The following is a 27,749-nucleotide window of genomic DNA, read 5'->3' as shown; positions in this document are numbered from 1 at the left end:
ACTTTAGGGTCCCTTCTCTAAAGTTGGTTAATCCTGGTATAACCTTGTTTGTCCGGTGCAATTCGAATCCACCTCTAATCCACCTCCAATCCACCTCTAATTTACCTCAAACGGACTTAGATCGATAGTACGAATGATTGCCCGGAACGTTACGGTTGGGAAACCGAATCGTGCATCGCGACGATCGCAAATCCATTCATTTTCAACGGAGACTTTAACGCAAATTTAGGAAAATAAGCGTAGCGCGGAGTCGGAATACAGGACCTAGGGTGGCCCAAATTTTGCAATGTCGGAATTTTTTTGGTCTTACCCCCTAGAACTGTTCCATTTGATCAAAAAACACTCTCTGCCAAGTTTCAGCCAAATCGGATAATATTAACCCGTGCCGACAGAGCCATCTTTTTTTTATATGGGATTTTACATTGAAAAACACATTTTTCCAGAAATGTGTAATTTCTAGAAAAAATCTGAGGTCATATTCAAATTCAGCAGGAAAAATTGAGTAGGAAAACATGTATTGGAGACTTCAAAAAAAATTTTTACCCCTCGTTATAGCGGCGAAACAACTGAAATATCTAGAAAACTCTAAAAAAGGGTAAAATGACGGTGATAAATCCCAAATAATTAGTTGTTTCGCCGCTATAACGAGGGGAAAAATTGTTTTTTGAAGTGTCCAATACATGTTTTCCTACTCAATTTTTCCTGCTGAATTCGAATATGACCTCAGATTTTTTCTAGAAATTACACATTTCTGGAAAAATGTGTTTTTCAATGTAAAATCCCATTTAAAAAAGATGGCTCTGTCGGCACGGGTAAATATTATCCGATTTGGCTGAAACTTGGCAGAGAGTGTTTTTTGATCAAATGGAACAGTTCTAGGGGTAAGACCAAAAAAATTCGCAAAATAAAGTTTACTGTGTATAATTGGGCCACCCTACAGGACACATCTCTTCTTTACTATAAATTGAATGCACCGCACTTTTCTACCACTTTAGGGTCCCTTCTCTAAAGTCGGTTAATCCTGCTATAACCTTGTTTGTCCGGTGCAACCGCCTGCTCCCACCACGAGCATCCCTCTATTTTTCACTAGCGCATCAATGTCAAGCTGCAACATCCAAGACCGATTCTACCATTGCACGGATCTACTGCTAGAACGGAGGTACTCAATGTCTCTCCAGGAGAGCAGTGTCGAGTTAAAGAGTCTTCAAGCGGAATCAGCGTCTCTTGACGCGTTTAGTGCATTGACGTATAATACAATCTAGACCGCGCATTGGGCCCAACTTTAGGCGGGGAAGGTAAGACAGCTAGGGGGGTAAAGACGCGCCCTCAGCCCTATTGATACCGCCGGATATACGAGCTAAGTGTACCCGAATCAGGCAACGGCACTGATAAGACTGGCATTTCCATTGTCTCGGTCGGTACACTTACTGCGGTTGCTGGGTTGCCTATCGTCTCTCCTGAAGGGACTCTTCTTGCCGAAATTTCCTAATGCGCGGTCTAGATTGTATTATACGTCAATGGTTTAGTGGTATATAGCTGCTCAAAACCAGTGGAGAAAGGTCCAAGTAGAGGAGGTGTGATCAGCTGATTAGCTGGTCAACACGGATGTCCGCTCGGAGTCAAGGTAAACGACCTTGAAAAAGCCACCGTCTGCCGTCTGGAGTTTCCCTTTCGTCAAAAATACTGAGTCCAGTGCCGTGGCGCGGCGTGCTTTGCAATATATCCATTGACCCACCATTTAAACCTATAAAAAGGATCGATGGACAGGAAGTTCGCAACCAACTCTTCAATACTCGATTCTTTACCATTGGTTCGAATGAGGAAATATCGATAATTGATCATTCACGCCTCGCCATTGCCCGAGTCAACAGTCTTCTTCGCGTGGAGAGCTCAGGTGACTTTCTCTGCTGTGCGAAAGAAAAACGCTGTATGGGCTTTCAGACGCTGCCAAATTTTGTTTGAAAAAGTACGATTTTTTGTGTATTTTTCTCTTCGAATTTGTGAGAGGATTTTCTCCGCTCTTTTAGAGAAAGTTAAAATGTCAAGAAGTAGAAATTTTCAGCATGGACTTCGTTTTGCGACGAGTAACTGCTATTTCTGGCTCAATTTGGAAACACCGAATGTTCCATTGGTTTGCCCGCGCAGATAGGTGCTTTCATGGTTGATTTTGTGGAGATTTAGTTCTGAATGAGAAGTTACTTTGATGGAAAGTTAAAAAAACTTATTCAGCAAAATTCCTCACATCTCTTGGGAGGAGGTAGCAGACTTTTAGAGGGCCAGCCCCTCCTCCGGCCACTGTATTCAGGGTATGTACCAATAGAAAGTATCCACCTTGAATATTTTTTGAACGTATTCGAAAATCTGAAAACGCTAAAACACAGGTTCAATATTTTAAAGAGGGGACTCATTCCCGCACATTTGCATTTTTGGTCCCCCTCAAAAATGTTGAACACGTGTTTCGGCGTTTGTCGATATTCGCGTACGTTCAAAAGATATTCAAGGTGGATATTTTCTACTGGCACACCCTATAGTTCCGCTAACGACAGCTCGCAACTTAATTCTTTTCGAATCAGGGGGTTATTTTCTATCAAAATTTTAAAATATAATTTGTCGACGCAAACTCGACAAAAATATTTCTCGGATGCGAACTACTTAAATCTCGGGGGTTTAGGTTTATTTTTCTCGTGGATAGCCAAAATATTCTAAAAAATAAGCTATCTATCGAAAAACTGGTGACATTGGATTGTTCATGCGACGTTATTGTTTAACACGGCAGTTCTCACCTACTCTAAACGTTCACAAAGAATCTAGAAAGCTAGTGGCATTCTTGCTACATTGTGCTGAAAAATCAGCCCTTTTTCTCCACTGAAAACCACATAAATATTCATATTTTACCGTGGAACCTGGCAACCTTGACAGGTAAATTGGATCCGTCGCCGTCGCGTGACCATCATTTCTCTCTTTGGTGATAACTCAATCGGGTGTGAAAAAAAGAAAAGATCTATCTCACAGGAACAATAGCCCAGTTTTGTGCAACAGCGACTAATTAATGAGAGGGCAAAATCAGCTTGACATGCCATCGTCTGCGCATTGTTGAAGCGTCTCCAAATCAGTCATCGAAAAAAGTGAAATTAAGCGTACCTAGCAATTAATGAAGGACTCATGAGTTGTTTCACCTGATCGATATAATAGGCACCATGAGGGCAGATTGAAGGGACACCCTAAAGCTGAAAGAGACCCGGACCCATCATAGAGAAAAGAAGGTGATGTTTGCATTTCGGGCATCTTGAATTTTTATGATGACGTATAGGTCGGTACGGACGATTTTTATCATCGATTTTTCTGGAAATGGTGTAGTTTATGGAAAAAAGTCATTCTATATGAAGTGTTTGGAATTATATCATGAGTTGATTTTAGCAAAAAATCGGACGTTATGGTCCATTTTTCATGCTTCGAATTCAGGATTTTGCTGATGTGCCTGTGCTGTACTGACCTACATCCCGGGGTAAAGAATCTCAAGATGCAAACACCTCCTTTTTTTTTCTCCATGGGGGCCCATACTCAAGTAGCAATGATCGCGATAAGTTGCGATTTGATCGGAAATCGTGATTTTATAAACGTCGATTTGTTGGAATATTTTAATAAAAAAATTGTGATAAATTGCGATTTCATCACATAAATTTGCAAAAAAGCGCGATTTATAGCAAAAGAATCGAACAAAAATCGTGATAAATTTGGATAAATTCCAATTTTATACCGAATGCGATTTCATAGAGATAAAATTGCGACAAGATCGAGGATATCATTTAGAGATTGATGATCATATCGGTTTTATCGCCTAAAAATCGTAAAAAATCGCAATTTAATTTCAAAATACAGCGATTTTCCGTTGAAAAATCCTAATTGGGGTATCTCCAATGCGCCATTTTGGTTTTTCAAATTTTTTTCTTAATAGCATGTGGTCACTTAAAGAAAATGTATCAATGATAAAATGATGGCTGAAGTACAGAGTCACGTATATCTATTTCGGCGTTTTAAATTCTTTGATCTCTTTTTTCATTCTTATAAAAATACAAGCCATCTTAATAACCTGAAATTTATACAGACCTACAGAGTATGCTACTAAAAGAAAAGAAAAATCAGAGAAGTTTTCAAGACTAGTTGACAAGACTTGACTAGTTTTCCAAAGTATGACAGGAAGTCAGCAACGTCTCAAACGAAGATATGTGGTTTCGCACTTTGACCAATGATATCAACGGTAAAACTGCACAAATTCGTATCTCGATTGCGTCAAAATCTTCACTCTAATTTTAATTTTTTAAGAGAAGACGGATGCTGACTTGAAATATGTTCACATAATATTTTTCACATAGAAGCTAGACAAATTACTGAAATTGCGAATGGGCTGAGTGGTTTCCCATGTAGAAAATAAAGTATGATATAGGTAGTCTGCAACGCTGCTAACCGATATATGTAGACGCACGTTCATCTGCAGTCTCACCATGCATTTTTCTCTTGCACCCTTCAGATAGATAATTATTCGCGCAGCCCGGTATGTTTTGTTGCATATGCGTAAAAATTGAATGCGAACCTTAAGGGACAGCATCTGTCAATAGGTTCACGCAAGGTCCGGCAAAGTTTTTGGAACGCGAAACTAATATGTGTTTTTCGCATAATTAAATATCAATGCTCTAAAATATCCCTGGTAAAAATTGGCAGTAGAATCTGTGTTCCAAAATACCATAGACCTACAGCCGGCTGTAAGATTTCCTATAGCTTCTATAGCCGGCTACACAATTTCTTATAGCCTTTTATAGCCGATGGCGATTAAGCAACAGCCAGGCGATAAAGTGTATGCTAAACGTTACTAATCACGGATGCTAGGACTTAGTGAGTTTTTGGAATACTGCTCTCTTTTTGGGTCGTAGTATCTTGATTTATTTTGCGAGGAAAGCTCCGTACGCTTTTGATGGTCGCCTGCCATTACTAATATATTAGATCGCCTTCAGTTTCGTATGATACTGTGCAATACCTCTGGTGTGAAATAGTTGCTTCAAGCGCCGTGGCAGGCGGGCAGCCAGCGCGAAACACGCATTGGCGCCTACAAACCTAACAGGGATACTTCACGCGTTGCGCAAAGCGTGAAGTATCCCTGTTAGGTTTGTAGGCGCCAGTGCGTCGTCGCCGCTCCGTTTTGTGTTAGGCTGTAATATTTAATCTGGCGGAGTCAGCGTTATTCAACTCATGATTTTGAAATGTTTGCACATCCTGTATGGATTATTCTCATTTTAATTGATGAAAAATAAATATGTATTAAAGGAAAATATAATGTGTGTTTTGTAAATATTAAAGTGGTTCTGTATCAAACTTAATGATTTCCAAAGCACACGAATTTCTACATAATTTCTTATAGCCTTTTATAATCGATGGCGAAAAAGCAACCGCCAGGCGATAAAGTGTAAAGCCCGGCGAAAGGAACTATAGCCCGGCTGCATAATTTTTTATCGCTTCGTATAGCCCAGCAGTATGATTTTCTATAGCCTTCTTTAGCCGGCTATAAGAATTCTTATGGTATTTTGAAACGCAGCTCTTATCGCCAAATTTTACTAGGGATGTTTGTTGCCTAAACAGTTTGTGGCCTATTTTTTTTCGAATCAACCATCAAAACGGAACTTTGCAATCTCTACAAATCGATGGATAAACTCCAAAACGGCGTACCTCGCTAACAACGATTAGCATGTCCATTGATTTTTTGTAGGTAAAATGATTAGTTCAGACCATCATTAAAACCAAAAAACAATATCTAAGTTTTACATCGATTTGTAGAGGACGCACAAGGAATTAGCGAATGAATATCGTTTGTATAATACAGTTAAGCTTTTTTTTTGTTCAGTCATAATTGGCACGACATGGTGCCGATGAAAGTCGCTCATTCATAAATTAACATCCGGTGTTGCGATTAAGCAGCTTAAAGAAAGTCCGAGAGAAACGCCGTATTCGGAGTTTGCATGAATGAACCGTTAAACAGTTCTTCATTCGCTGATTTAACGTGTAGCGAGAGATTTGACTGATAGAAAGTTTGATGAACCATCAATATTCATATCCTCAGCCAAATGCTTTCACTCCGTATCAACATTACGACCTGGGAAAAAATGTATTGTGTTCAGAACAATACAAATGTATTGCACGGCACCAATAATATAATTGAGGAGCTTGGAGGACAAGGAGCATAAATGCAGTTTTCGAAAAAATTTAGATACTTTTAATGATTTCGAGTAAAACTAGTTTTAATGCATATTTTGGGGAAAATTCGCGCCCAAATTCCAATTTTTAAGCATTACGAAGTCAGTTTGAAGTTTCTTTCCGCCATGGGGATCCATGTAATTTCGAAAAACTACAAAAAACCCCAAAAAACTTTCAGATTCTAAGGGGTAAAGAATCCGGCCAAAGTCTTAAACTTGTTGAACCAAATTTTCTTATTACTCCTAAAAGAAAATTAAAAATTACCTATACTTTACTGAAAATCGAATGTGGGCCCCTTCATAAACGAGCGATACAACATTCACTGCATGTGTGTATGTGGACCTCTTGTAGGAGCCCAATCGGTTCGCTCTTTGCAACAAACGCTACATTCGTGAATGGAAAGTCCTTGGAGGAGCACATAACGTCCTCTTTCTTTATTTAACTTATGCATTTTTTATTCAGAATCTTCATAAAATCAAAAAGAAAAGTATGGACTGATATGAGCCTTATATGTGCTCTAAAACAATATGAAATATTTTATCGCACAAAGTCGAATATTTTTTCTTTAAAATTTAGAGCTACGTAACTAATTCAATAATCATGACTGGTGCATTTGCAGAAAAGTTTTCTCAGAGACTCAGTAAATTCCCTTGCTGAGCTGCATGTATCTTCAAGTAGGCATTATACTTCTAAAAGGAAATGTAGGCCCCTTCATTTAGGAGTGATGCAACAGTCATGACGTGTAAGTATGTTTAGCCCTTGCAGGAGCCTCTCCTCACCTATTTGCATTTTTATCTAAAGTAAAAAAAAAAATAGTCGGTAGGTATGGATTGATCTATGAGCCTTCTATGTGCTCCAAAACAATATGAAATATTTTATCGCACAAAGTCCAATATTTTTCGATTTAGGTCCTACAAATGCTTTTAAGAGAGCATGAAAAAAAAAATACTCAATCGGCTGGCTAAAGTCCAGTATTTTTCTTAAGAATAGTCTCCTCCTTCAATGAGTGATGCAACAATTGCGACATTTTTATATGAAAAGCCCTTGCAGAAGCCTTTTGATTTGACTCAGCTAAATTTTGAAGAATCACTGACGTGTCCGCAAAAATGCTCTTACTGTAATCATTAGGAACTCGAACGAAAAGGACTCCATATTACCTAGATATTGAAAATTTTTTTCAGAGTAAATTAATGAAGATTTAAAAAAACAAAAATCATGGTTAAAAATGGCGTTTTTATTTTTTACGCAGAGTAGAATAGGTAAGAGGGTTTTGACATGGATCCTCAGATATCTCTATGAAGCATTAATTTCAGTGACCCGTCTTTTTTACGCATTTTTGCGGACACGTCAGTGATTCTTCAAAATTTAGCTGAGTCAAATCAAAAGGCTTCTGCAAGGGCTTTTCATATAAAAATGTCGCAATTGTTGCATCACTCATTGAAGGAGGAGACTATTCTTAAGAAAAATACTGGACTTTAGCCAGCCGATTGAGTATTTTTTTTTTCATGCTCTCTTAAAAGCATTTGTAGGACCTAAATCGAAAAATATTGGACTTTGTGCGATAAAATATTTCATATTGTTTTGGAGCACATAGAAGGCTCATAGATCAATCCATACCTACCGACTATTTTTTTTTTTACTTTAGATAAAAATGCAAATAGGTGAGGAGAGGCTCCTGCAAGGGCTAAACATACTTACACGTCATGACTGTTGCATCACTCCTAAATGAAGGGGCCTACATTTCCTTTTAGAAGTATAATGCCTACTTGAAGATACATGCAGCTCAGCAAGGGAATTTACTGAGTCTCTGAGAAAACTTTTCTGCAAATGCACCAGTCATGATTATTGAATTAGTTACGTAGCTCTAAATTTTAAAGAAAAAATATTCGACTTTGTGCGATAAAATATTTCATATTGTTTTAGAGCACATATAAGGCTCATATCAGTCCATACTTTTCTTTTTGATTTTATGAAGATTCTGAATAAAAAATGCATAAGTTAAATAAAGAAAGAGGACGTTATGTGCTCCTCCAAGGACTTTCCATTCACGAATGTAGCGTTTGTTGCAAAGAGCGAACCGATTGGGCTCCTACAAGAGGTCCACATACACACATGCAGTGAATGTTGTATCGCTCGTTTATGAAGGGGCCCACATTCGATTTTCAGTAAAGTATAGGTAATTTTTAATTTTCTTTTAGGAGTAATAAGAAAATTTGGTTCAACAAGTTTAAGACTTTGGCCGGATTCTTTACCCCTTAGAATCTGAAAGTTTTTTGGGGTTTTTTGTAGTTTTTATATCAGGTCGTTTTTGGAATGATGTGAAGCTAATGAAACATTTGGCTGGAAAAAGAGAAACTGAGAATAATTTTTTCAATGAGCAGAACTGGAACTCCTTGTTTAATCAACTAAACATTAATAGGGGGTGATTCAGTTTGCAATCAATAAAAGTTACCTGATGTTTAGGTGAGTTTAAACTTCTCTCATCGAAATAGGGTACATAATGTTTTAAAAACTGATGGATTAGCAATTAATTGTCATAGTGTAGGGCTACTTAGAATGAACTTCTTTTGCCGCATAAATTATTCCTTACCTACTCATAAAGTTTCAACATTAATTCTGCAATTCTTACTGCGTTTAACTCAACTGTTGGACATACTTACATTCAGCCACTAAAATTGTAAATTAAATAACAGTGAGACCACTAAGTGGAAAGTCCATTCAAAGAGTTAGGTAAAATTATTTTTTTTTTGGTTCACTCATTATAAAAAGTATTTCCTGTAAGAGGTATTTAATTTATCAATAAAAGTGTGCGTCAAGCCAAGCCCCTTCGGCCACAAAAGTATTTTTTCTTTTAACAGAGTATAACTTCTAGGAATGTGACTTGAAACATGAAGATAAGAAAATTGTACTTATACCTAATATGCACTCCGTTGAACTTGAGCGATTCAGGTAATAATCGACTGAATTTCAACATCAAGTTACAATGGCCTCAGTCAGAAAATTAATTGAAAAAGAGAAAAACTTGCTGCAAATATTACACTGTAAGCTTACCCACCGGGGGGGGCTACCGCCACTCTTGATACAGTATGCCTATATTGACGCTATAGCGGAGAATATTTTGATTTATTTTGCTTAGAGTCGCTTCACCACATAATTTGTCGAATCGTATAACTGGCATGTAAGTAAGCATTTAAATTTGAATGGCGTCTTTTGATTCAAGAAGATAATGAAGGCTACCTCTCAGTTACCTGGTAGTTCAAGAATTCCTGGTAATTTTGTTGTCCACTGTCGGACTAAAAACACCACCCCCAAACTCTTCATCAGAGCATGTTCCGCAGTTGGTGCCTAGGCGCAAACATTTTGATCATAAACGCTATCGATTGGTCTAATCTTTTTCGGCTTTGATTCACCCGATTACATTTATCCATTAAGAACTAGGTTGGCACGCGAACCATACATAGACCCAACGCTCAATTAATTTCAGAGTGCACTGTTTCACTGGAGTAATTATGCTAGAAACTCACTAGGTGAAGATGGAATACTTCTGTGACACAACAACCAACAACACCACAATATTTCCACATCAAGAGTGGCGGTAGCCATCCCCCGTCGAGGAAAATGACGACCTACTAAAGTCCCTATAGCAAAGGGGTGGCGGACACTCTTAGTCACACCTAACTCCCTTAATCTGAAAATTGATTAGATATAGAATGGAATTCAGAGCAAACGGCGGCACGGATTCCAACGATCTTGGTGTCTTTGGACACAGCTAAGTTAGCCGGATGTCATTTGAGGGTTTATTATCTAACAGTCGGTAGCTGCACCACCAGTGTAAGTCCATAACATAGCCTAACTATTTGATGTGTTTACATCAAGTTTTCATATGTTAAAATAGAGAAGGAATGGGCGCTACGTACTTACGATTGGCCCAGCGATTTATGCAGCAATATAAATTCTTGATTTTATAGTAATCATCAAGCTGAGAAAATAGAACGAGTACATACCTTTCATGAAAGACTTTCTTACACATTGACTGGCCACATGGTGATTCTAACAACTTCTGACACAAAATCAAAGAGACTCGAAGAAAACAAATTTAAGCTAATACTCATCGTCAAAGATCTCTGATTTAGGGACATAAAGTTGACTTAGTGATTGAATTATACCTCGCATCCCCGCATATCTCCATGATGTAAACAAGCAACGGTAAGAGGCGAAGCTTCCCAAGATTAGTCATGAAGAACACAAGATCTTAATGTCAATAACATACACTTAGGGAAAGCACAAGCACTCCAGAGCGCGTAGGTTGAAAGCAAAATTTGAAGCGAATAAATTTTGGTCAGAGCATAATGACCGTGTCGCAAGTAGTGTGATGGGCGAAGGCTCATATTACAGTAATTTTTAGATCTTTTCTTGAGACTGATAGGGTCCACTGAAAACAACTACATCTCTTCAAGTTATGGAAACTAGCATTTGTGACTTGAGGAAAACAATAATGTAATTAAAAACTGAGAGTAATGGGCTCTCCCTTCGATCCATCGGTGTGCATGGTAGAGAAATATTTGGATGCTGTTAGTCACGAGAATGCAAACTGTGGTGTAAATCCTGCTTCCTTTTGATAGTTTGGCACAACTTTGGTGTCCTTTTATCGACGTAATTTACCTGAATTTTGGAATCCGAATTACATTCATTGATGCTTGGGTCAGACCATTGACGTATATGGGTCCAGTGTTACCGTTCAGCCCTTTCCACACGTTGCAAGTTCTGCTGCAAGTGAGCCGAAAGTGGGAGTCATCACTCATCGATGATCGTGAAATTTGCGGGCGGGACGCAAATTTCACGATCATCGATGAGTGATGACTCCCACTTTCGGCTCACTTGCAGCAAAACTTGCAACGTGTGGAAAGGGCTTATTGCGTACGCAACCCGACGGCAAATTACGCAACATTACGCAGAAAAATTTCCCAATTACGCACGCCATTACGCAGGAAAAATTGTCAAAATACGCATAAATTACGCAAAAATTTTCAAATTACGCAGCAATTACGCATTTTAAGCCAAATTGTTAACAATCTTTCGCTTATTTTGAAATTCTGAAATATTTTTGTTTCCTATGTACGGTGGGAATTTAGTAGCAAAGTTTGCAGCATTGCTTTTTAGGTAAAAAACTATCTTTACTACGACCGTTTACCTTGATCGGCATGACGTACCTAACCTAAAAACCGCGATAAGAAACTGAAATTTTTAAAAAACTTCAATTACGCACGAATTACGCCGAATTACGCAGAATTCTTCCAATTACGCAGCATTACGCATTACGCAGCCACTACGCAGCGACCCTCCAATTACGCAAAAAAAGCCCTCAATTACGCAGAACGGTAACACTGTATGGGTCAGACATGTACACCGACTGATAACCTCACTTCTGAACAATGACATCACTTGAACACTTGAAACTAATGAAATAGTGTATCGGGCTCTGGCAGAAGACGTGCGACGTAATAATATAAGTGTGTAAAAATATTAGTTAGCTTCTACAGAGAATTGAACTCTTATATTATATTAAATCATAAATCTGTTCTCAAGTAGTTAGAGTTGGAAGTTGGTATTGGTAACTAGGGAAATTTCGTTCCCGAGACTGGCTGAACTGAACGGAATCGACCAATGGCATTGAACCACTATACCGGATTTTTCTAAAATTCAAAAAAATCGTAGCTAAAATTTTGAAAGTTATTTGCCGATGCTGAATTATCCGAGCATTGAAACCCTATTAAATGTGGTAGAAATGAAATCCTCATATCTTCAAGCATGATCCTTTGTAGGTTTCATTAGAATCTGTGGCCGCGTAAGCAAGAAATCTGTTGTGAAAGGTGAGCATGTCGGTTTCCCGCTACTAGACGGCCCATGTTACAAAAAATATTTGTCATTTTGGGCCTTTAAGTGCTTATAACTTTTTGAAAACTCAATGGATCTTAATGAAACTCTTCCACTTTGTAGTCCTAATTGAGATGCGTCCGTAGACACCAAGATCGTAGGAATCCGTGCCGTCGTTTGGGCTGCAGTCGAGTTCCAAGCGAATCAATTTTCAGAATAAGGGAGTTACGTGTGTCTATGGTTGGCTGCCACCTTTTTTCGTTTGGAGGCTTTCCAGTGTTGTCGAGTTTAGACTTTGTCCGGAGGTGGCTACCGCCACCCATGACAAGCGAATCAATTTTCAGAATAAGGGAGTTACGTGTGTCTATGGTTGGCTGCCACCTTTTTTCGTTTGGAGGCTTTCCAGTGTTGTCGAGTTTAGACTTTGTCCGGAGGTGGCTACCGCCACCCATGAAACTTCAAACACGAGATCAGTGCAGGAAACACTATTATAGGTCTTGATCTGTGTCAGGTCAGTGCGCATGAGACTGATCTCAGGGCAAACACTGATCGAATCATCTTCAGTCTTCATGAGCACCGACCTGACACTGATCAAGACTAATATCAGAGTTTTGTACTAATCTCAGTGGCACTGACTTACGTGATATACAGGGTGTCCCAAAAGTCCTTAGTTAGCTCGCGGAGCTTGTAGTATATAGAGATGTCGCGACAAGATGGAGGATAATCGTTCAGATGCTCCTAGCGATTTTACCGCCACAATATCGAAAAACTGAGCAAATTAATTTAAAAAAATCGCTATTTTTCCGCTGAAAAATGATATTTGAGTGAGCTGACACTGTTCAACGTTATGATTTCCACGTCAAAGGACACAGAGGTAAGACGATTTTCATCAAATCACATGGAAATCTGCACCGAAAAAAAGTGAGGTTGATTTAACATTCTGTATGTAAAAAAAAAAGCGTGCGAGAACTTATGAAACGCTGAATTACCCGCCACAGCAGTTACTTTAGCAATACCAGGATGTGAAACTAACTGCTGTGGCGGGTAATTCAGAATTTTATAAGTAGGTATACTCGCACACCTTTTATACATCCAGAATGCTAAATCAAAGTCACTTTTTTTCGGTGTGGTCATTTCCACGTGAATCTACACGCTTTATCTATAGGAGGGCAAAATCTGGGACACCCTGTACACTGGAAATCTCCGTGGGAGATTTTGAAGGGGAGTGGTGGACATGGACGTGAGAGAAAGAGAGCGGCGAAATAGGGATCTGACCTGCTCGACGTCGAAGTTCTGGACGGTGGGTAGGTCGGGGCATCTGCCGAAAGACGGGCGTTGGGCCCGGACGGGGTCGGGGCCCCAGATGAGGAGACAAGTCCAGAGGAAGATGGAAGAGCAGAGCGACGCAGTGGCCGATGATAACGTCCTCATCGTAGGTCACTTTTCACTCCACGCGACTCGCGCACTCGCACTTTCCACTGGATTTCCCGCTGCGGCGTCCGGAGATGGGGATCGCGATGAGGATGAGGCAGGAGGCGCCGCGCACAGAGAGAGATCGCATCGTCGCACCCACTCCGCGACACAGATCCGCGTCGACTGACCACCGACTCAACGCGACGCCAGCAGACCGCCCCGGCGCGGCGCGGCGCGGAGCGGCGCCCCGGAGACCCCGGAGTCGAAGCCAGACCGTCTCGAGCACTCGCCACCATCGCGCGTCGCACAGTGCAGTGTTGCCACACGGAACAAATGCATTGCTCATTTCAAAACGCAATTCTTAAAAAAAAGTGACTGCAATGTTTCAAATCTACATTTTACAATGTCGCCGTGCTAAGGAAAAACGCCGTATGAACATTTCAAAGTTGCCAAATTTCCTCCGATAAAATATGTGCTTTCAAGGAGATTTACGAATACGTACTTTTCTTGGAAATCTTCAGGAACTTCAGGTGAAATTTAGAGTACCTTTATAGACAGAGTATGGCCATTTCTGTTCCAGATTTTCATTGGTCGCGAGCGAACAGGCTGACACGATGCTCTTAGGGCCGTAAATAAACTAACAAGATGGCTGTTATCAGCAAGCAAGATTGAGGTTATGCACATCTTACATCCTCCTGCGATAACGGTGAAAGGCGATTTAACAATGTTTTCGTGTTTGCGAGTGTGTGTGTGTCCCTTTGACGAGCCGCGGGTTGCCGCATCTGATCAATGAGTGGGAGAGAGATAGACGATAAAACGGCAGCTTGTCAAAGCCGAGTGTGCTCCTTTGACGTGCCGCATCTGAGCAATGAGTGCGAGAGAGAAAATAGGACAAAACAACATATGGACCAATCCAAGTTGAGCCTTAGTCCCCGTTTACGGCCGTTCTTTCCAGGGCTCATGGTCGGAAAGCACTCCGGTGTTTTTTCGGGGCACCCGGATTCGGGCTCGCCACTACCACCGCGGACCGAATTACGAGGCCCAGCCTGTATTATTGCGAGTGTGTGTGTGTCCCTTTGACGAGCCGCGGGTTGCCGCTTCTGTTCAATGAGTGGGAGAGAGATATAGACGATAAAACGGCGGCTTGTCAAAGCCGAGTGTGCTCCTTTGACGTGCCGCATCTGAGCAATGAGTGCGAGAGAGAAAATAGGACAAAACAGCGTATGGACCAATCCAAGTTGAGCCTTAGTCCCCGTTTACGGCCGTTCTTTCCAGGGCTCATGGTCGGAGAGCACTCCGGTGTTTTTTCGGGGCACCCGGATTCGGGCTCGCCACTACCACCGCGGACCGAATTACGAGGCCCAGCCTTTATTTTTGCGAGTGTGTGTGTGTCCCTTTGACGAGCCGCGGGTTGCCGCATCTGATCAATGAGTGGGAGAGAGATAGACGATAAAACGGCGGCTTGTCAAAGGCGAGTGTGCTCCTTTGACGTGCCACATCTGAGCAATGAGTGCGAGAGAGAAAATAGGACAAAACAGCGTATGGACCAATCCAAGTTGAGCCTTAGTCCCCGTTTACGGCCGTTCTTTCCAGGGCTCATGGTCGGAAAGCACTCCGGTGTTTTTTCGGGGCACCCGGATTCGGGCTCGCCACTACCACCGCGTACCGAATTACGAGACCCAGCCTGTATTTTTGCGAGTGTGTGTGTGTCCCTTTGACGAGCCGCGGGTTGCCGCATCTGATCCATGAGTGGGAGAGAGATAGACGATAAAACGGCGGCTTGTCAAAGCCGAGTGTGCTCCTTTGACGTGCCGCATCTGAGCAATGAGTGCGAGAGAGAAAATAGGACAAAACAGCGTATGGACCAATCCAAGTTGAGCCTTAGTCCCCGTTTACGGCCGTTCTTTCCAGGGCTCATGGTCGGAAAGCACTCCGGTGTTTTTTCGGGGCACCCGGATTCGGGCTCGCCACTACCACCGCGTACCGAATTACGAGGCCCAGCCTGTATTTTTGCGAGTGTGTGTGTGTCCCTTTGACGAGCCGCGGGTTGCCGCATCTGATCAACGAGTGGGAGAGAGATAGACGATAAAACGGCGGCTTGTCAAAGCCGAGTGTGCTCCTTTGACGTGCCGCATCTGAGCAATGAGTGCGAGAGAGAAAATAGGACAAAACAGCGTATGGACCAATCCAAGTTGAGCCTTAGTCCCCGTTTACGGCCGTTCTTTCCAGGGCTCATGGTCGGAGAGCACTCCGGTGTTTTTTCGGGGCACCCGGATTCGGGCTCGCCACTACCACCGCGGACCGAATTACGAGGCCCAGCCTTTATTTTTGCGAGTGTGTGTGTGTCCCTTTGACGAGCCGCGGGTTGCCGCATCTGATCAATAAGTGGGAGAGAGATAGACGATAAAACGGCGGCTTGTCAAAGGCGAGTGTGCTCCTTTGACGTGCCGCATCTGAGCAATGAGTGCGAGAGAGAAAATAGGACAAAACAGCGTATGGACCAATCCAAGTTGAGCCTTAGTCCCCGTTTACGGCCGTTCTTTCCAGGGCTCATGGTCGGAAAGCACTCCGGTGTTTTTTCGGGGCACCCGGATTCGGGCTCGCCACTACCACCGCGTACCGAATTACGAGACCCAGCCTGTATTTTTGCGAGTGTGTGTGTGTTCCTTTGACGAGCCGCGGGTTGCCGCATCTGATCCATGAGTGGGAGAGAGATAGACGATAAAACGGCGGCTTGTCAAAGGCGAGTGTGCTCCTTTGACGTGCCGCATCTGAGCAATGAGTGCGAGAGAGAAAATAGGACAAAACAGCGTATGGACCAATCCAAGTTGAGCCTTAGTCCCCGTTTACGGCCGTTCTTTCCAGGGCTCATGGTCGGAAAGCACTCCGGTGTTTTTTCGGGGCACCCGGATTCGGGCTCGCCACTACCACCGCGTACCGAATTACGAGACCCAGCCTGTATTTTTGCGAGTGTGTGTGTGTCCCTTTGACGAGCCGCGGGTTGCCGCATCTGATCAATGAGTGGGAGAGAGATAGACGATAAAACGGCGGCTTGTCAAAGCCGAGTGTGCTCCTTTGACGTGCCGCATCTGAGCAATGAGTGCGAGAGAGAAAATAGGACAAAACAGCGTATGGACCAATCCAAGTTGAGCCTTAGTCCCCGTTTACGGCCGTTCTTTCCAGGGCTCATGGTGGGAAAGCACTCCGGTGTTTTTTCGGGGCACCCGGACTCGGGCTCGCCACTACCACCGCGGACCGAATTACGAGGCCCAGCCTGTATTTTTGCGAGTGTGTGTGTGTCCCTTTGACGAGCCGCGGGTTGCCGCATCTGATCCATGAGTGGGAGAGAGATAGACGATAAAACGGCGGCTTGTCAAAGCCGAGTGTGCTCCTTTGACGTGCCGCATCTAACAATGAGTGCGAGAGAGAAAATAGGACAAAACAGCGTATGGACCAATCCAAGTTGAGCCTTAGTCCCCGTTTACGGCCGTTCTTTCCAGGGCTCATGGTCGGAGAGCACTCCGGTGTTTTTTCGGGGCACCCGGATTCGGGCTCGCCACTACCACCGCGGACCGAATTACGAGGCCCAGCCTGTATTTTTGCGAGTGTGTGTGTGTCCCTTTGACGAGCCGCGGGTTGCCGCATCTAATCAACGAGTGGGAGAGAGATAGACGATAAAACGGCGGCTTGTCAAAGCCGAGTGTGCTCCTTTGACGTGCCGCATCTGAGCAATGAGTGCGAGAGAGAAAATAGGAAAAAACAGCGTATGGACCAATCCAAGTTGAGCCTTAGTCCCCGTTTACGGCCGTTCTTTCCAGGGCTCATGGTCGGAAAGCACTCCGGTGTTTTTTCGGGGCACCCGGATTCGGGCTCGCCACTACCACCGCGGACCGAATTACGAGGCCCAGCCTGTATTTTTTGTTTTTTTCGTGTTTTATTCGTAGATATGCTAGTTTAAATTGTTACTGCCGTATAATTGAAATTTTTGTCAAATTTAGCTTCTTGTTGTCGATGTTACGGTGAGTCGCCATCTTGTTTGTTTATATACGGCCCTAAGAGCATCATGAAGCCTAAAAACTCGTTGACCAATCAAAAAGCGGAACAGTTTTCCTGTAGTAAAAAGATAGGAATGGCCATACTCTGTCTATAAAGGTACTCAAGTGAAATTGCGAGCAAAATAATCTGAAGAACTGGGAGAAAAATAATCACAAGTTTTCTCTAAAATTTGTATTTAATCAAAGGAAATGTGGCAACGCTTGAAGGTTCATACGGCGTTTTTCCTTAGCACGGTATGGAAAGCTAATTTAACCACGGGGGTGGTTAAAGTAGCATTTTCTTTTTGTAAAATCTACATTGCAACATTGCAGTCACCTCTTTTTACTGCAAAATTGTTGAATCAGGAATTTAATTTCTTCCGTGCATGCTTAGGTAGAACGTTGTATGAACCTTCAGGCGATGAAAAGTTTCCTTTAATACAGAACGAATTTATTAGGAAATTGCAGTCACCTTTTTTTACCACAAAATTGTTAAATCAGAAATTTAATTTTTTCGTGCATGCTCAGGCAGAACGCCGTATGAACCCTCAGGCGTTGCCAAGTTCCCCTTGAAGAAATTTTTAAATATTTTTCTTCCAATTTTTTAGACAATTTTGTTCGCAACTTGATCTAAAAATCTCAAGGAAAAATATGCATAACTTTTCCCAAAAATACGTGTTTTATATTGAAAAAGTTGGCAACTGCTGAATGTTCATACGGCGTTCTTCCTTAGCAGCAGAGTGGATCCGGCCACTAGGAGAACTCTAACAAAATATCCACACTTTAAAAGTTTATAACTTCGTTCATGCAAAACTTTGAGCGTGTTAAAGTGCTTTCATTGGTTTCCTCGTGAAATTTTCCTCTAAAACACTCCTTAAAAATTAAAATGTGACGAATTAGACATCAAAATTCGCAATTTTTGTTAAACATTTCATGTTGGTCCTCTCTGATTGACTTGATTTACTGTGCGCCGCCGCGCCGAGCCGCGCACCAGACCGAGTCAGTGAGAGAAGTTGGACGAAGTCTTAAAACTTCGAAAGCTTATTTTTCGAAAATATGAAACAAAATTTCCGTGCGTGTCAAACCATCGCGGTTCAACTAACTCAAAATTCTAAAATCGAGATGGTCATTCTAAGAAAATGGCAACGGGCCATGGATATAAAGTCCTGTTCAGATTACATCCATAGGCTTCTTTACTTATAGCGCTTTTCAAACTTTCTCAGATCGGAATTCAAGAAAATTCATCGAAAATATGCTCGTCCAAAATACGTTAGTTCCAAGGTCATACGATTTTACTGCGAAATGACCCAATTTTCCCTAGCTTTACCTCAACATTATCTCGGTAAGTGAGTCATTATCTTTATCTTTTCACATCTATCTTTCACATCTCATCTTTTTACCTGTCTCAAATTATTGCCATATAAGAATGTATAGGTATCATGCTCTTATCTTTTTTTGCGGACATCAAGCGCGTAAGTATTCGAACGCCGATGTAGGTATGTGATGTGGTATCCCGCCGAAATGAAGGAACATCTTAGCTTTTCATCTGTCTCATGCATGTTACTGCTATATAAGAATGTAGGATTGTAGTGTAGGCATCATGCGGGCATCTCCTTTTTGCGGCAATCAAGCGCGGAAGTATTCGAACGCCGATGTAGGTATGTGATGTGGTATCCCGCGGAAATGAAGGAAAATCTTAGCTTTTTACTTGCCTCAAAACGTCTCATGCTACTGCCATGTAAGAATGTAGGCATCATGCTCGCATCTTTAAATGCGGAAATGAAGAGCGGAACTAATTGGGCTCCGAAGTAGGTATTTGATGTGGTATCACGCGGAAATGAAGGAACATCTAAGCTTTAAAAATTTCCTCGGAAAAAAGAAAGTATCCTTTGAAAAACTACCGAAATTTCCACATTCCAGATTCAATGCTAGAGAAAGTGGCTTTTGATCAGTTGCGCCGACTCCATTACTAATAGCGCGTCAATTAACTTTCGGAAATAAAAAATTGAAAATATTCCGTAGGCTCGAAAATATCGGGCATACTCAATGAAAAATCGAAATTTCGCGCTGCGTATGGTCATCCGTGACGAATGACAAGAGAGCATTGATTTTCGTTCTTTTCCGACAAGGCGCATCGACAATATCGCTTGCGAAAATATTGTGCGAAAAAGTCCATGGAAAAACAATTCTCGACCGGCAAAACTGGCATACAAGCACGGATTTTATGTCGTTCTCGAACAATTTTATCGACTCAACCATGTTATAGAGACTTTTTCAACTTTCTTGTATCGAACATGGAAAAACTTCCATACGAGCAAAAATATCTCTCGAAAAGAAAACTCAAAATTCCTTGCATCGGATGGTCATCCGGAAAAATGGAACGGAAGCACAGATTCTACATTATTTTCAGACTAGATGCTTCGGCTCAACTCCTGGTAGCCCGTTCTCAACACCATCGGATTGAGACTTTAAAAAAATTATGATATATGCATGTGTATTTCAAAATTCAAAACGCGTGAAAATGTCTTCAGAGAAACGATGACATTTCCGAGCTCTAGATTCTTAGTCAGGAAAATCTGCATGGTTGAAAGCATGGATTTTTTGTTAATTTCTGACAACTTGTATCGACACCATTATTTTTAGTACCTTTTTAACTTTCTCGGATCTAAGTGATAGAATTTTCACATTCGCGCAAACATCCTCGGAAAAAACTAGAGAAAATTTCGAGCTTATTCAGTCAGTGGCGTGGCGTGAATTGCGATGTACCTATCCATTGTTATGCCATTTAAACCTATACGCATGGTATATAAAGAACCGATTATTAAGGTGTTCGTTGCGAACAACCTGTTTATCGAGTCTTTTCCATGGGTTTAACTTGCATAACAATCGATATAGGAAAGCACGCCACGCCACTGGAATCCAGATTCTCAGCATGAGGAAACCTGCATGGAGATAGACTATCTATTGATTTCCAACCGGACGTATCGACTCCATTATCTATAGCGCGTTTTTATCTCTCTCTGCTCGGACTTGAATAATATCTAAAGGAGTGAGAGTATCCTTGGAAAAACTTGTGAAAATTCCAAGCCCCAGATTCTCAGCCAGGGAAACCGATACGATACGATTGGATTTTTTTCATGGTTTTCCGACCACTTGAATCCATTGAATACGGGAATCAAGCGCACAGGTATTATTCAAACTTCGGAGTAGGCGTGTAATGTGGTATCACGCGAAAATGAAGGAAAACCTTACAGTTCAGTCAAACTAGCTCTAAAAAAGGACAATCTGAGAAAACCAATCTAATTGTTAGTATACAAAGTTTCGTTGTGGAAACATGTTTCGATGGGTTAGAACAACAAGGCAAAAGTTTACCGGAGTCGGCTGTCCGCTAACGCCACCATCTTGAAAAAAGCCAAAATACGCCGCTGGCGATCGGTTTCTCAAGGTATTGGTTTCTCGCTGGGTAAGTACAAATATATCTCAAAAACAATTATAACCCTATGGGAAAATGTCACCTCTCATAAAGCGCAAAAAATTTCCTATGAAAAACACAATACATTTATTATTTGTGACTTCCAGTTTATGAGATAACGCGGTAAGTAGTTATCTGCAGCTGGGAAAGTCTAATTTTGCTTGAAATTGCGCGCTCTCCCCACAAAATCTGCACTGGACCACTGACAGGGCCACTGACAATAGAAATGGGCCAGTTCGGCTAGCGAGGGATTGGCTTAAAAGCTATTGCATCTAAGGTAAAATTTTACCAGAAGAACGATGAGCACGATAAAAATTGTTGAATAAAATTGCTCAGCAGGGGAGAAATGACGATTTTAAAATCGCACCCCTCAAAAACGCTAAATTTGAATCCGAAAGTTTCGAAAATCAACTCCTGAACGAGATATTAGCAAATATTTTTGACACAGGTCAAATGGAAGTTCGATTGTAAATGACATCATTTGTATTTTTGCCTTTTAACCAATGTTAATAAATTAATAAAACACTTACCTATATCTTGTTTGGGATTCAATTTTCTGACTTCCCGTTGCACGATTTGTTTTCGAGGTGAAATTTTGAATCGAAAACATCTAGCGTAGTGTTTTAATTTCTACCTTGTCTAGAGCTCCACTAGCTTAGAAAAGGCAAGTCTGAGAAAAAAAATTGTTCTTAGGAACAATTTCAGTAAGCAATAATTGCAGGAATACCTCATGCATCGCGCTGAACACACTGCGGTCTTCGGTTGGCGCCAAAAGCATATTAGCGCCTACAAGAGTGCGGGAATACTTCATGCATTGCGCTAAAAACTGAGCGTTCGCCAGTCGGCGCGCGGCGTGAACGTGAAGCGCATATTTAGCGCCTACAAGACTGTAGGAATACTTCACGCATTGCGCGTTCACTACAGTGCGCGCTTGAAGCGCTGAATTTAATATCTCGGTGCCGGCCCCACCGAGGTCTACACCACATCCGGTAGTGTGCACCCCGAGCCTGCAATCGTGATCGCGATAAGTTGGGATTTGATCGGAAAATGCATCGCGATTTTTTCGAGACCGATTTATTGCAATATGATCGAATAAAGAATTGCGATTTCATCGCATAAATTTGCAATGACTGAAATAGCGATTTCATCGACGGCGATTTATCGCAACATTAAAATAAAAATAAAAATCCTGAATCCTGTTTATTAAATAAAAATCCTGATAAATTGAGATAAAATTCTGATTTTATCGGACGTGATTCTACAGAGATAAAATTGCGACAAGATCGAGAGAAATCGCTGAGATGTTGATGATCCTAATAATTTTATCGCCAAGAAATCGTAGAAAAATCGCAACCTAATTTCAAAGTATTGCGATTTTTCCCTTTGAAAAATGCTACGTCTCCTCATTCACTGTTTTGAATAGACTTTTTGAGCGGTGCCAGACGTGTAAAAAAGATGGATTAGTCAAAGAGCTTCTCACTTTGGTTCACTTGTGGTTGAGTGTATTAAACTCATGAAAATGACCGTTCTCAGTAAAAAAAAGTGCTAACACGTCCAGCCCTAGGCCCTGGCTTATAAGGATCACTTCGAATGATGATGGCTGAATGACGGACCTGAGGTCACTACTGTTCAAACCCTCCCTGAAATTGGAACCTCCTTATATACTTTTAAGTATGTTGTTGAATTTTCAAAATTACATGTGTGTTGCAAAATGAGGCGATTTCATGGCCTCAATAATAAAATAATAATAATAAAAAAAAATATCAAATAAAAGTGAGAAGAAAAAAAAAAGTTGGATGGTTTCAAAGCCAGCACAGAGACAGCACCTAACTAAGACAGGACATGAGAAAAAAATAAAAAAAACCATCATCACTTTTGAGGTAGAAAGAAAGTATATAATATCTAATTAAACATGAAAGTAAAAAATTTACAAGAACAAGAGAGTATTAAGTCTAGAATTGTTTTGCCTCCAGTTAAATAAGAACAGAGTTTGTAATATTAAGCAATTAAAGCAATCAAATGTGAAGAAAATCAGGTCCGAGCATATTTTTATGCGCTGACAAAATCACAAAACATGGATAATCCTGCCTTCTAATTAAAACAAATTAGTGATGTGCGATCAAAACTTCTTTCAAATACAATGCAAGAAATAGAAGCTTAACAGAATTTACTGAATTTATTCATTAGGAGAAATAGGATGATTTCAATAGTTTACAGCTCGTATCCATTAAATCAAATGTAAGGGGATTGAGATACATGGCAGGCTTACCGATCACAAAAGAGGAAAGTTTCAAAAATACATCCGAGAATGTCACACATCTCTTAAAATACAGTGATGCCAAAGTAAATGTATGGTATTTGATATGCTCCCCCTCCTAATACTCAAGGGACAAAGAAAATTTCTGGAATAGAAAAAAAACCCTGATTTTGCAAGCAAAAATATGAAAAGAAACAATTTAGTGAATCCAATTATACAATGATCCGAAATGAGGGTGACTTGCAAGTTTACAGTGATACTAACAGAAGAAAATATTTAAACTTGAAAATTTCTAGGGGTACTCAACAGATAATAAAATTGAATAATATGCTATGACCTAGGCTGAAATGGAAATACTAGAGAGAAATATCTTCTTTTTTTCTCACATTTTTCAATGCGAGCTTCCTTTTATTGACAAATGTGAAATTAAAAAAAAAAAATTTCAATTTAGAAACATTCATGAGCTTGTAAACAAACCTCACAGGTTTGTTTACCAAATGAAAATATCAGGTAAAGATAAAACAAAGTAGCTCACTTCAGAGCAATGTTTCAAAATCTCTAGTTATATGTATTTTATTTTTTGAAAAAAAAAACTGACCACAATATCTCCTTGAAATTTTCCAGGAATATTTTTGGTTAAAAGAAGAAAAATTTCAAGGAAAATTATCGGTCAGTTCTCTATTAATGAAATTGAAATATAGCACAGAAAGGTACGCGTTTTTTCACTTTGACCATCAATACAGTCGTCAGAAATCTTATTAATCAGATTTTTTCTTCTTCTTTTCGCCCCTCATTGTAGCTCTTCCAACCTTGCAGAGTTCTTTATTCAAACACTCAGAGCAATGAGGTCCTACCGGTCGACAAATTGACTGACCGAATCCGACGAGCAAATGATTAACCTCACTCCACAGTTCCCGAGGAAGCCAGGCCTCAAGTGCAAGTCGTGTCTGTTCTGGCTCTTTTGTTGGTTTCTGAACCCACGGAAGCCAGTTTGAAATTCGGTGAACGTGAGTATCAACGCCTGGAATGAAAATTTTAAAATAAAATTAGGAATCACTACAGCCTTCAGATCAGTGTTCTAAACCCACAGGCGCCATTACGCCAGATGTTCCTGAAAAATCAGCTATAGCCCCTATAAAATGAGGACACTCATCAAAAGTAGCCCATAGAAAATTGCTGTAATCCTAATTTTTTGGCAGGAAACTGAACTAGTAAAGCAAGCAGTGACACTCATATACCTTACTCAAAGCCTCTCACTAAATGTGCTGAGCTACAAGCAAAAATTCAATTTGACCCCTAAAGATTGTTTGATAACCCTTAAAAATTGAGCTGAATGGTGGCTAAGGTGGCTCCTGAAACCCAAAGGTGAGTTTGGAGCACTGCTAGCGAGTACACTACAGTGTCTTTAAAACTTCCTACCTACCAATTTCAGGATGCAGAAAGTTTCAAGTTTTCCAAAATCTTTAATTGGTTTCCCTCATTTTTTACCCAAACTCATATTGATTTGTTGCATTTTAACTAAGGAAAAGATTACCTTTACAAATGTCGAAAATGCTAATATTTCTCTTGTAAGTTTAATTTGGGCACATTCAATTAGTCCACTATCTTCTGCATGAAAGTCGAAAGAAAAAACATGTGGTGTGATGTTGGATTTTTGGCCTTGTATGGTAGTCCACTATGAGTATCTTGCTTACGCAGATTTTTTTGTCACCTAACCTTTAAATGAGGCTGACTTTGTGGTACTTGGTTTTCTTTCATTTCTTCTCACTTTCCTTCACAATCATTTTAATATCAAAAAGTCTGTCGATAGTGAAATTAACTCTTACCAATGCCTGTAACGATGCCCCAGCCACAGTTCATAGCAAGGTGCGCCATTTTGGGCCCAACTCCTGGTAATTTACAAAGGTCTTTAATTGTATTAGGAATATCACCGTTGTAATCTTTCTTCAGTATTTCACAGGTCTGTTTGATATACTGCACTTTGCGCTGAAACAGAAATGAGGATTATAAAAAAATGAAATAACCAATATTTTTCTGATTCAGAACTTTTCAACTTTACCTGCTCCCTTTATTCTTCTCAATTTCTTCCTGTTCCACTTTTCTTTCCTTCGATTACCATTTTACAGTGTGTTACCTTTATCTTCCTTTGTATTACCTCAATTTTACATTCGGTCAAAGTAGTTCTCTGTGTTATGCTCACTCCCACATCTCTCGCTTTTCATCAAAGCCTACATTTCCTTGGCATGATATTTTTTTCATACCTAATACATGCTTGAACATAGAAAAAGTCCCATTTTCACTACAGAGACTGCTTGAGTAGATTGATGTAGTACGTTTGATTTCGCTGTTTAAAATGAGCTAGCCTTTTGCTAGTTCCGATTTCTAAAAAATGTGTGTAGTTGTTTTGGAAAGAAAATGGTTTAAAAATAGTGATTTGGCGCAAAATCGCCATTGCTGAGCCTCAGTTTTTTTTTTATTTTGGACGGCAGAAAGCAGAAAAATAACTGATAAAAAATTTGCGGATAGAAACTTTGATCTAAGAAAAAGCTATAGTTTACTCACCCTCCAAAAACCAACTGGGTAAATCAGTTTGCCAAGAGTGTCATTGTCCATTAAAAGGAGACTATCTACAGTGCAGCCTGAGTGCTCAATCAGTCGTTCAACGGCAGCATGAGTTACTTGATCCTTGGTCTGACTTGACAGCATCAGAGAAATTAAAACATGGAATCGTCTTACCTAAAATGAAAAGAAAAAATAATTCTCTTTAATTGCCTCAAACTATACCAGGAGAGGGAAATCACAAATGCAAGGACGTTTGATGGTTTTCTAGACACCTGAAACATTTGGACATAGAATATTAATTATACATCATGTTATCCTTTTATTGGTAGAGTTTTTGTGTACACTTACTCGTTCTCAGAATTTGACTCCATCCATTGTTAGAATCATGAAATACAATGTAGATGACAAGTGTATGCTGAGAAGGAAATAGAACATGGCCAGCGAATACCTACCCTCTAAAATGGTCTGTTACCCACGAGTGAGGCAGCCTGATGTTGATGGTGAAACTGCAAAAATGCGTATCTCGGTTGAGGTGTTTTGAATTCTCTGCTCCTATTTTATTATTTAAAAAGAGGCTAAACCAAAATATTGCTTGAAGTTTTCACAGAATATTACTAATAGAGGGAAAAGAAATCTTTGAAATCTTCGAAGAATGACGTGTAGTATTTTTCCATTTAGAAAATTAAGTATGACAAGAAATCTGCAACACCGCAAACTGAAAAATGCTTTTCTGCAGGTTTTTATTTGGAATTTTTATATTATATTTTTATTCTTCCGACTGAAAATAGCTCAGTTTTGGACCGATACGTCTCGGATTTTTATGTGTACTTTTTAGCCTTTTTAGCTTATTTCTTGTTTTTTTTTTTCTCCTATGTTTTTGATATCAACATTGTTACGGGCTGCTGCTCTAGAAATTTCAACCTATAAACAGTTCAATTCTCACCTCAGGTGTGGCATCATCATTTGAGTTCTTATCACATCCCATATCGTCGACAGGAGCATATGTGTTCTTCCGCATTTCGCGGATATTGGCAAGGACCTCCCTCCAGTGTGGTGGTTCCCATTTGGACGGCTTTTCTTCCTCTTGCCAGTACTCAGATTTCACCGGGTCAGCAGACTTGCTTGCATCCCCTTTCGAATCAATTTCTCCTTCATATTCCTCCTTGATTTCTTGTTTGATTTCGAACGTTCCTGGCTCAGCTTTCACCGTTGCCCCAACTTGTTTGCCTTTAGCTTTTGAGCCTTTGATCCCAGATGGCACACCATTTTCAACTTTCACTACTGGCTTGTCATCGGACGGGTACTCGATTTTGATTTGCTTCCTCCTTCTTTTCGGAGGAGCAACAGGCGCCTCATGGGATTCTCCAGACGCACCAGCTGAAGCAGAAGATCGAGTGGTTGGCATTTTGCAAAATTGTTGAGTCACTAAATATCTTACCGCAGAGGAGGAAAATACTGATAACATGCAAAATCAATCCTTTAAAACTCTTTATTTCAGACAGCAGACAGCAAACTGTTGAAAGGTCCTCAGAGAAACCTTGAATTCATTAATGAGGCTTCAATGGCACGTACTGAAATGGACAACTAGTGTTTAATGAGAAATTTAATAACAATACTAAGCAATGGCTACCTAATTTTCCGCCAGATTTTTTACAGTAAAAACAAAATTTGTAGTAAATTACGAGAGTATACACACACACGTGAGCCGCAAGAAGTGTGTTTACAAACTTTCAGATGCAAGTGATGCAACAGTGGAAAACTAATTTTATGTTGAGTGTGGTCAGGGGTGCCGCACTTTTTCTTATCTTTTATTATTCCTTACAATTTACATTTGAAAGTTGAAAGTAATGAAAAAATCATATCTAAAGAACCGCTTTAATTTTTGATCCGAGAT

At 40.5% G+C, this 27,749-nt stretch overlaps 2 protein-coding genes across 2 annotated transcripts in view; both read right to left on the bottom strand.

Moving 5' to 3' along the window:
• The window catches only part of LOC109039300 (apolipoprotein D), a 38,691-nt gene extending 24,951 nt beyond the window's left edge, over window positions 1-13,740 (bottom strand). Inside the window, exon 1 of the mRNA XM_072303790.1 lies at window positions 13,393-13,740. Within this exon, the coding sequence (XP_072159891.1) occupies window positions 13,393-13,548 (156 nt within the window). The 5' untranslated portion in view covers window positions 13,549-13,740. The remainder of the gene's footprint in view (window positions 1-13,392) is intronic.
• Window positions 13,741-22,909: 9,169 nt separating this feature from the next.
• Window positions 22,910-27,585, bottom strand: Nthl1 (Nth-like DNA glycosylase 1). The gene is made up of 4 exons (XM_019054731.2): window positions 26,799-27,585; window positions 25,856-26,029; window positions 25,120-25,279; window positions 22,910-24,314 (listed from the first exon to the last, which is right to left on the bottom strand). Exons 1-4 carry the CDS (start codon window positions 27,318-27,320, stop codon window positions 24,052-24,054), a joined length of 1,119 nt encoding a protein of 372 aa, XP_018910276.2. The 5' UTR covers window positions 27,321-27,585; the 3' UTR covers window positions 22,910-24,051.
• Between the last annotated feature and the right edge of the window lie 164 nt (window positions 27,586-27,749).

This window comes from Bemisia tabaci, chromosome 8 (genome assembly GCF_918797505.1).
Source record: "Bemisia tabaci chromosome 8, PGI_BMITA_v3".
Classification (NCBI taxonomy): Eukaryota; Metazoa; Arthropoda; class Insecta; order Hemiptera; family Aleyrodidae; genus Bemisia; species Bemisia tabaci.
Note: the sequence above shows the minus strand (reverse complement) of the source record. Positions and strands in the feature narration are given on the sequence as shown.

Bases quoted from the DNA above. Each gene is read 5' to 3' on its own strand.
- Nthl1 (XM_019054731.2), bottom strand. From the start codon at position 27,320: ATGTTATCAGTATTTTCCTCCTCTGCGGTAAGATATTTAGTGACTCAA. The intron at 25,280-25,855 runs GTGAGTAAACTA...TTTCTGTTTCAG, and splicing joins ACCCAGTTGGTTTTTGGAGG to CGCAAAGTGCAGTATATCAA. The intron at 24,315-25,119 runs GTAAGAGTTAAT...TTTTCATTCCAG, and splicing joins GGGCATCGTTACAGGCATTG to GCGTTGATACTCACGTTCAC.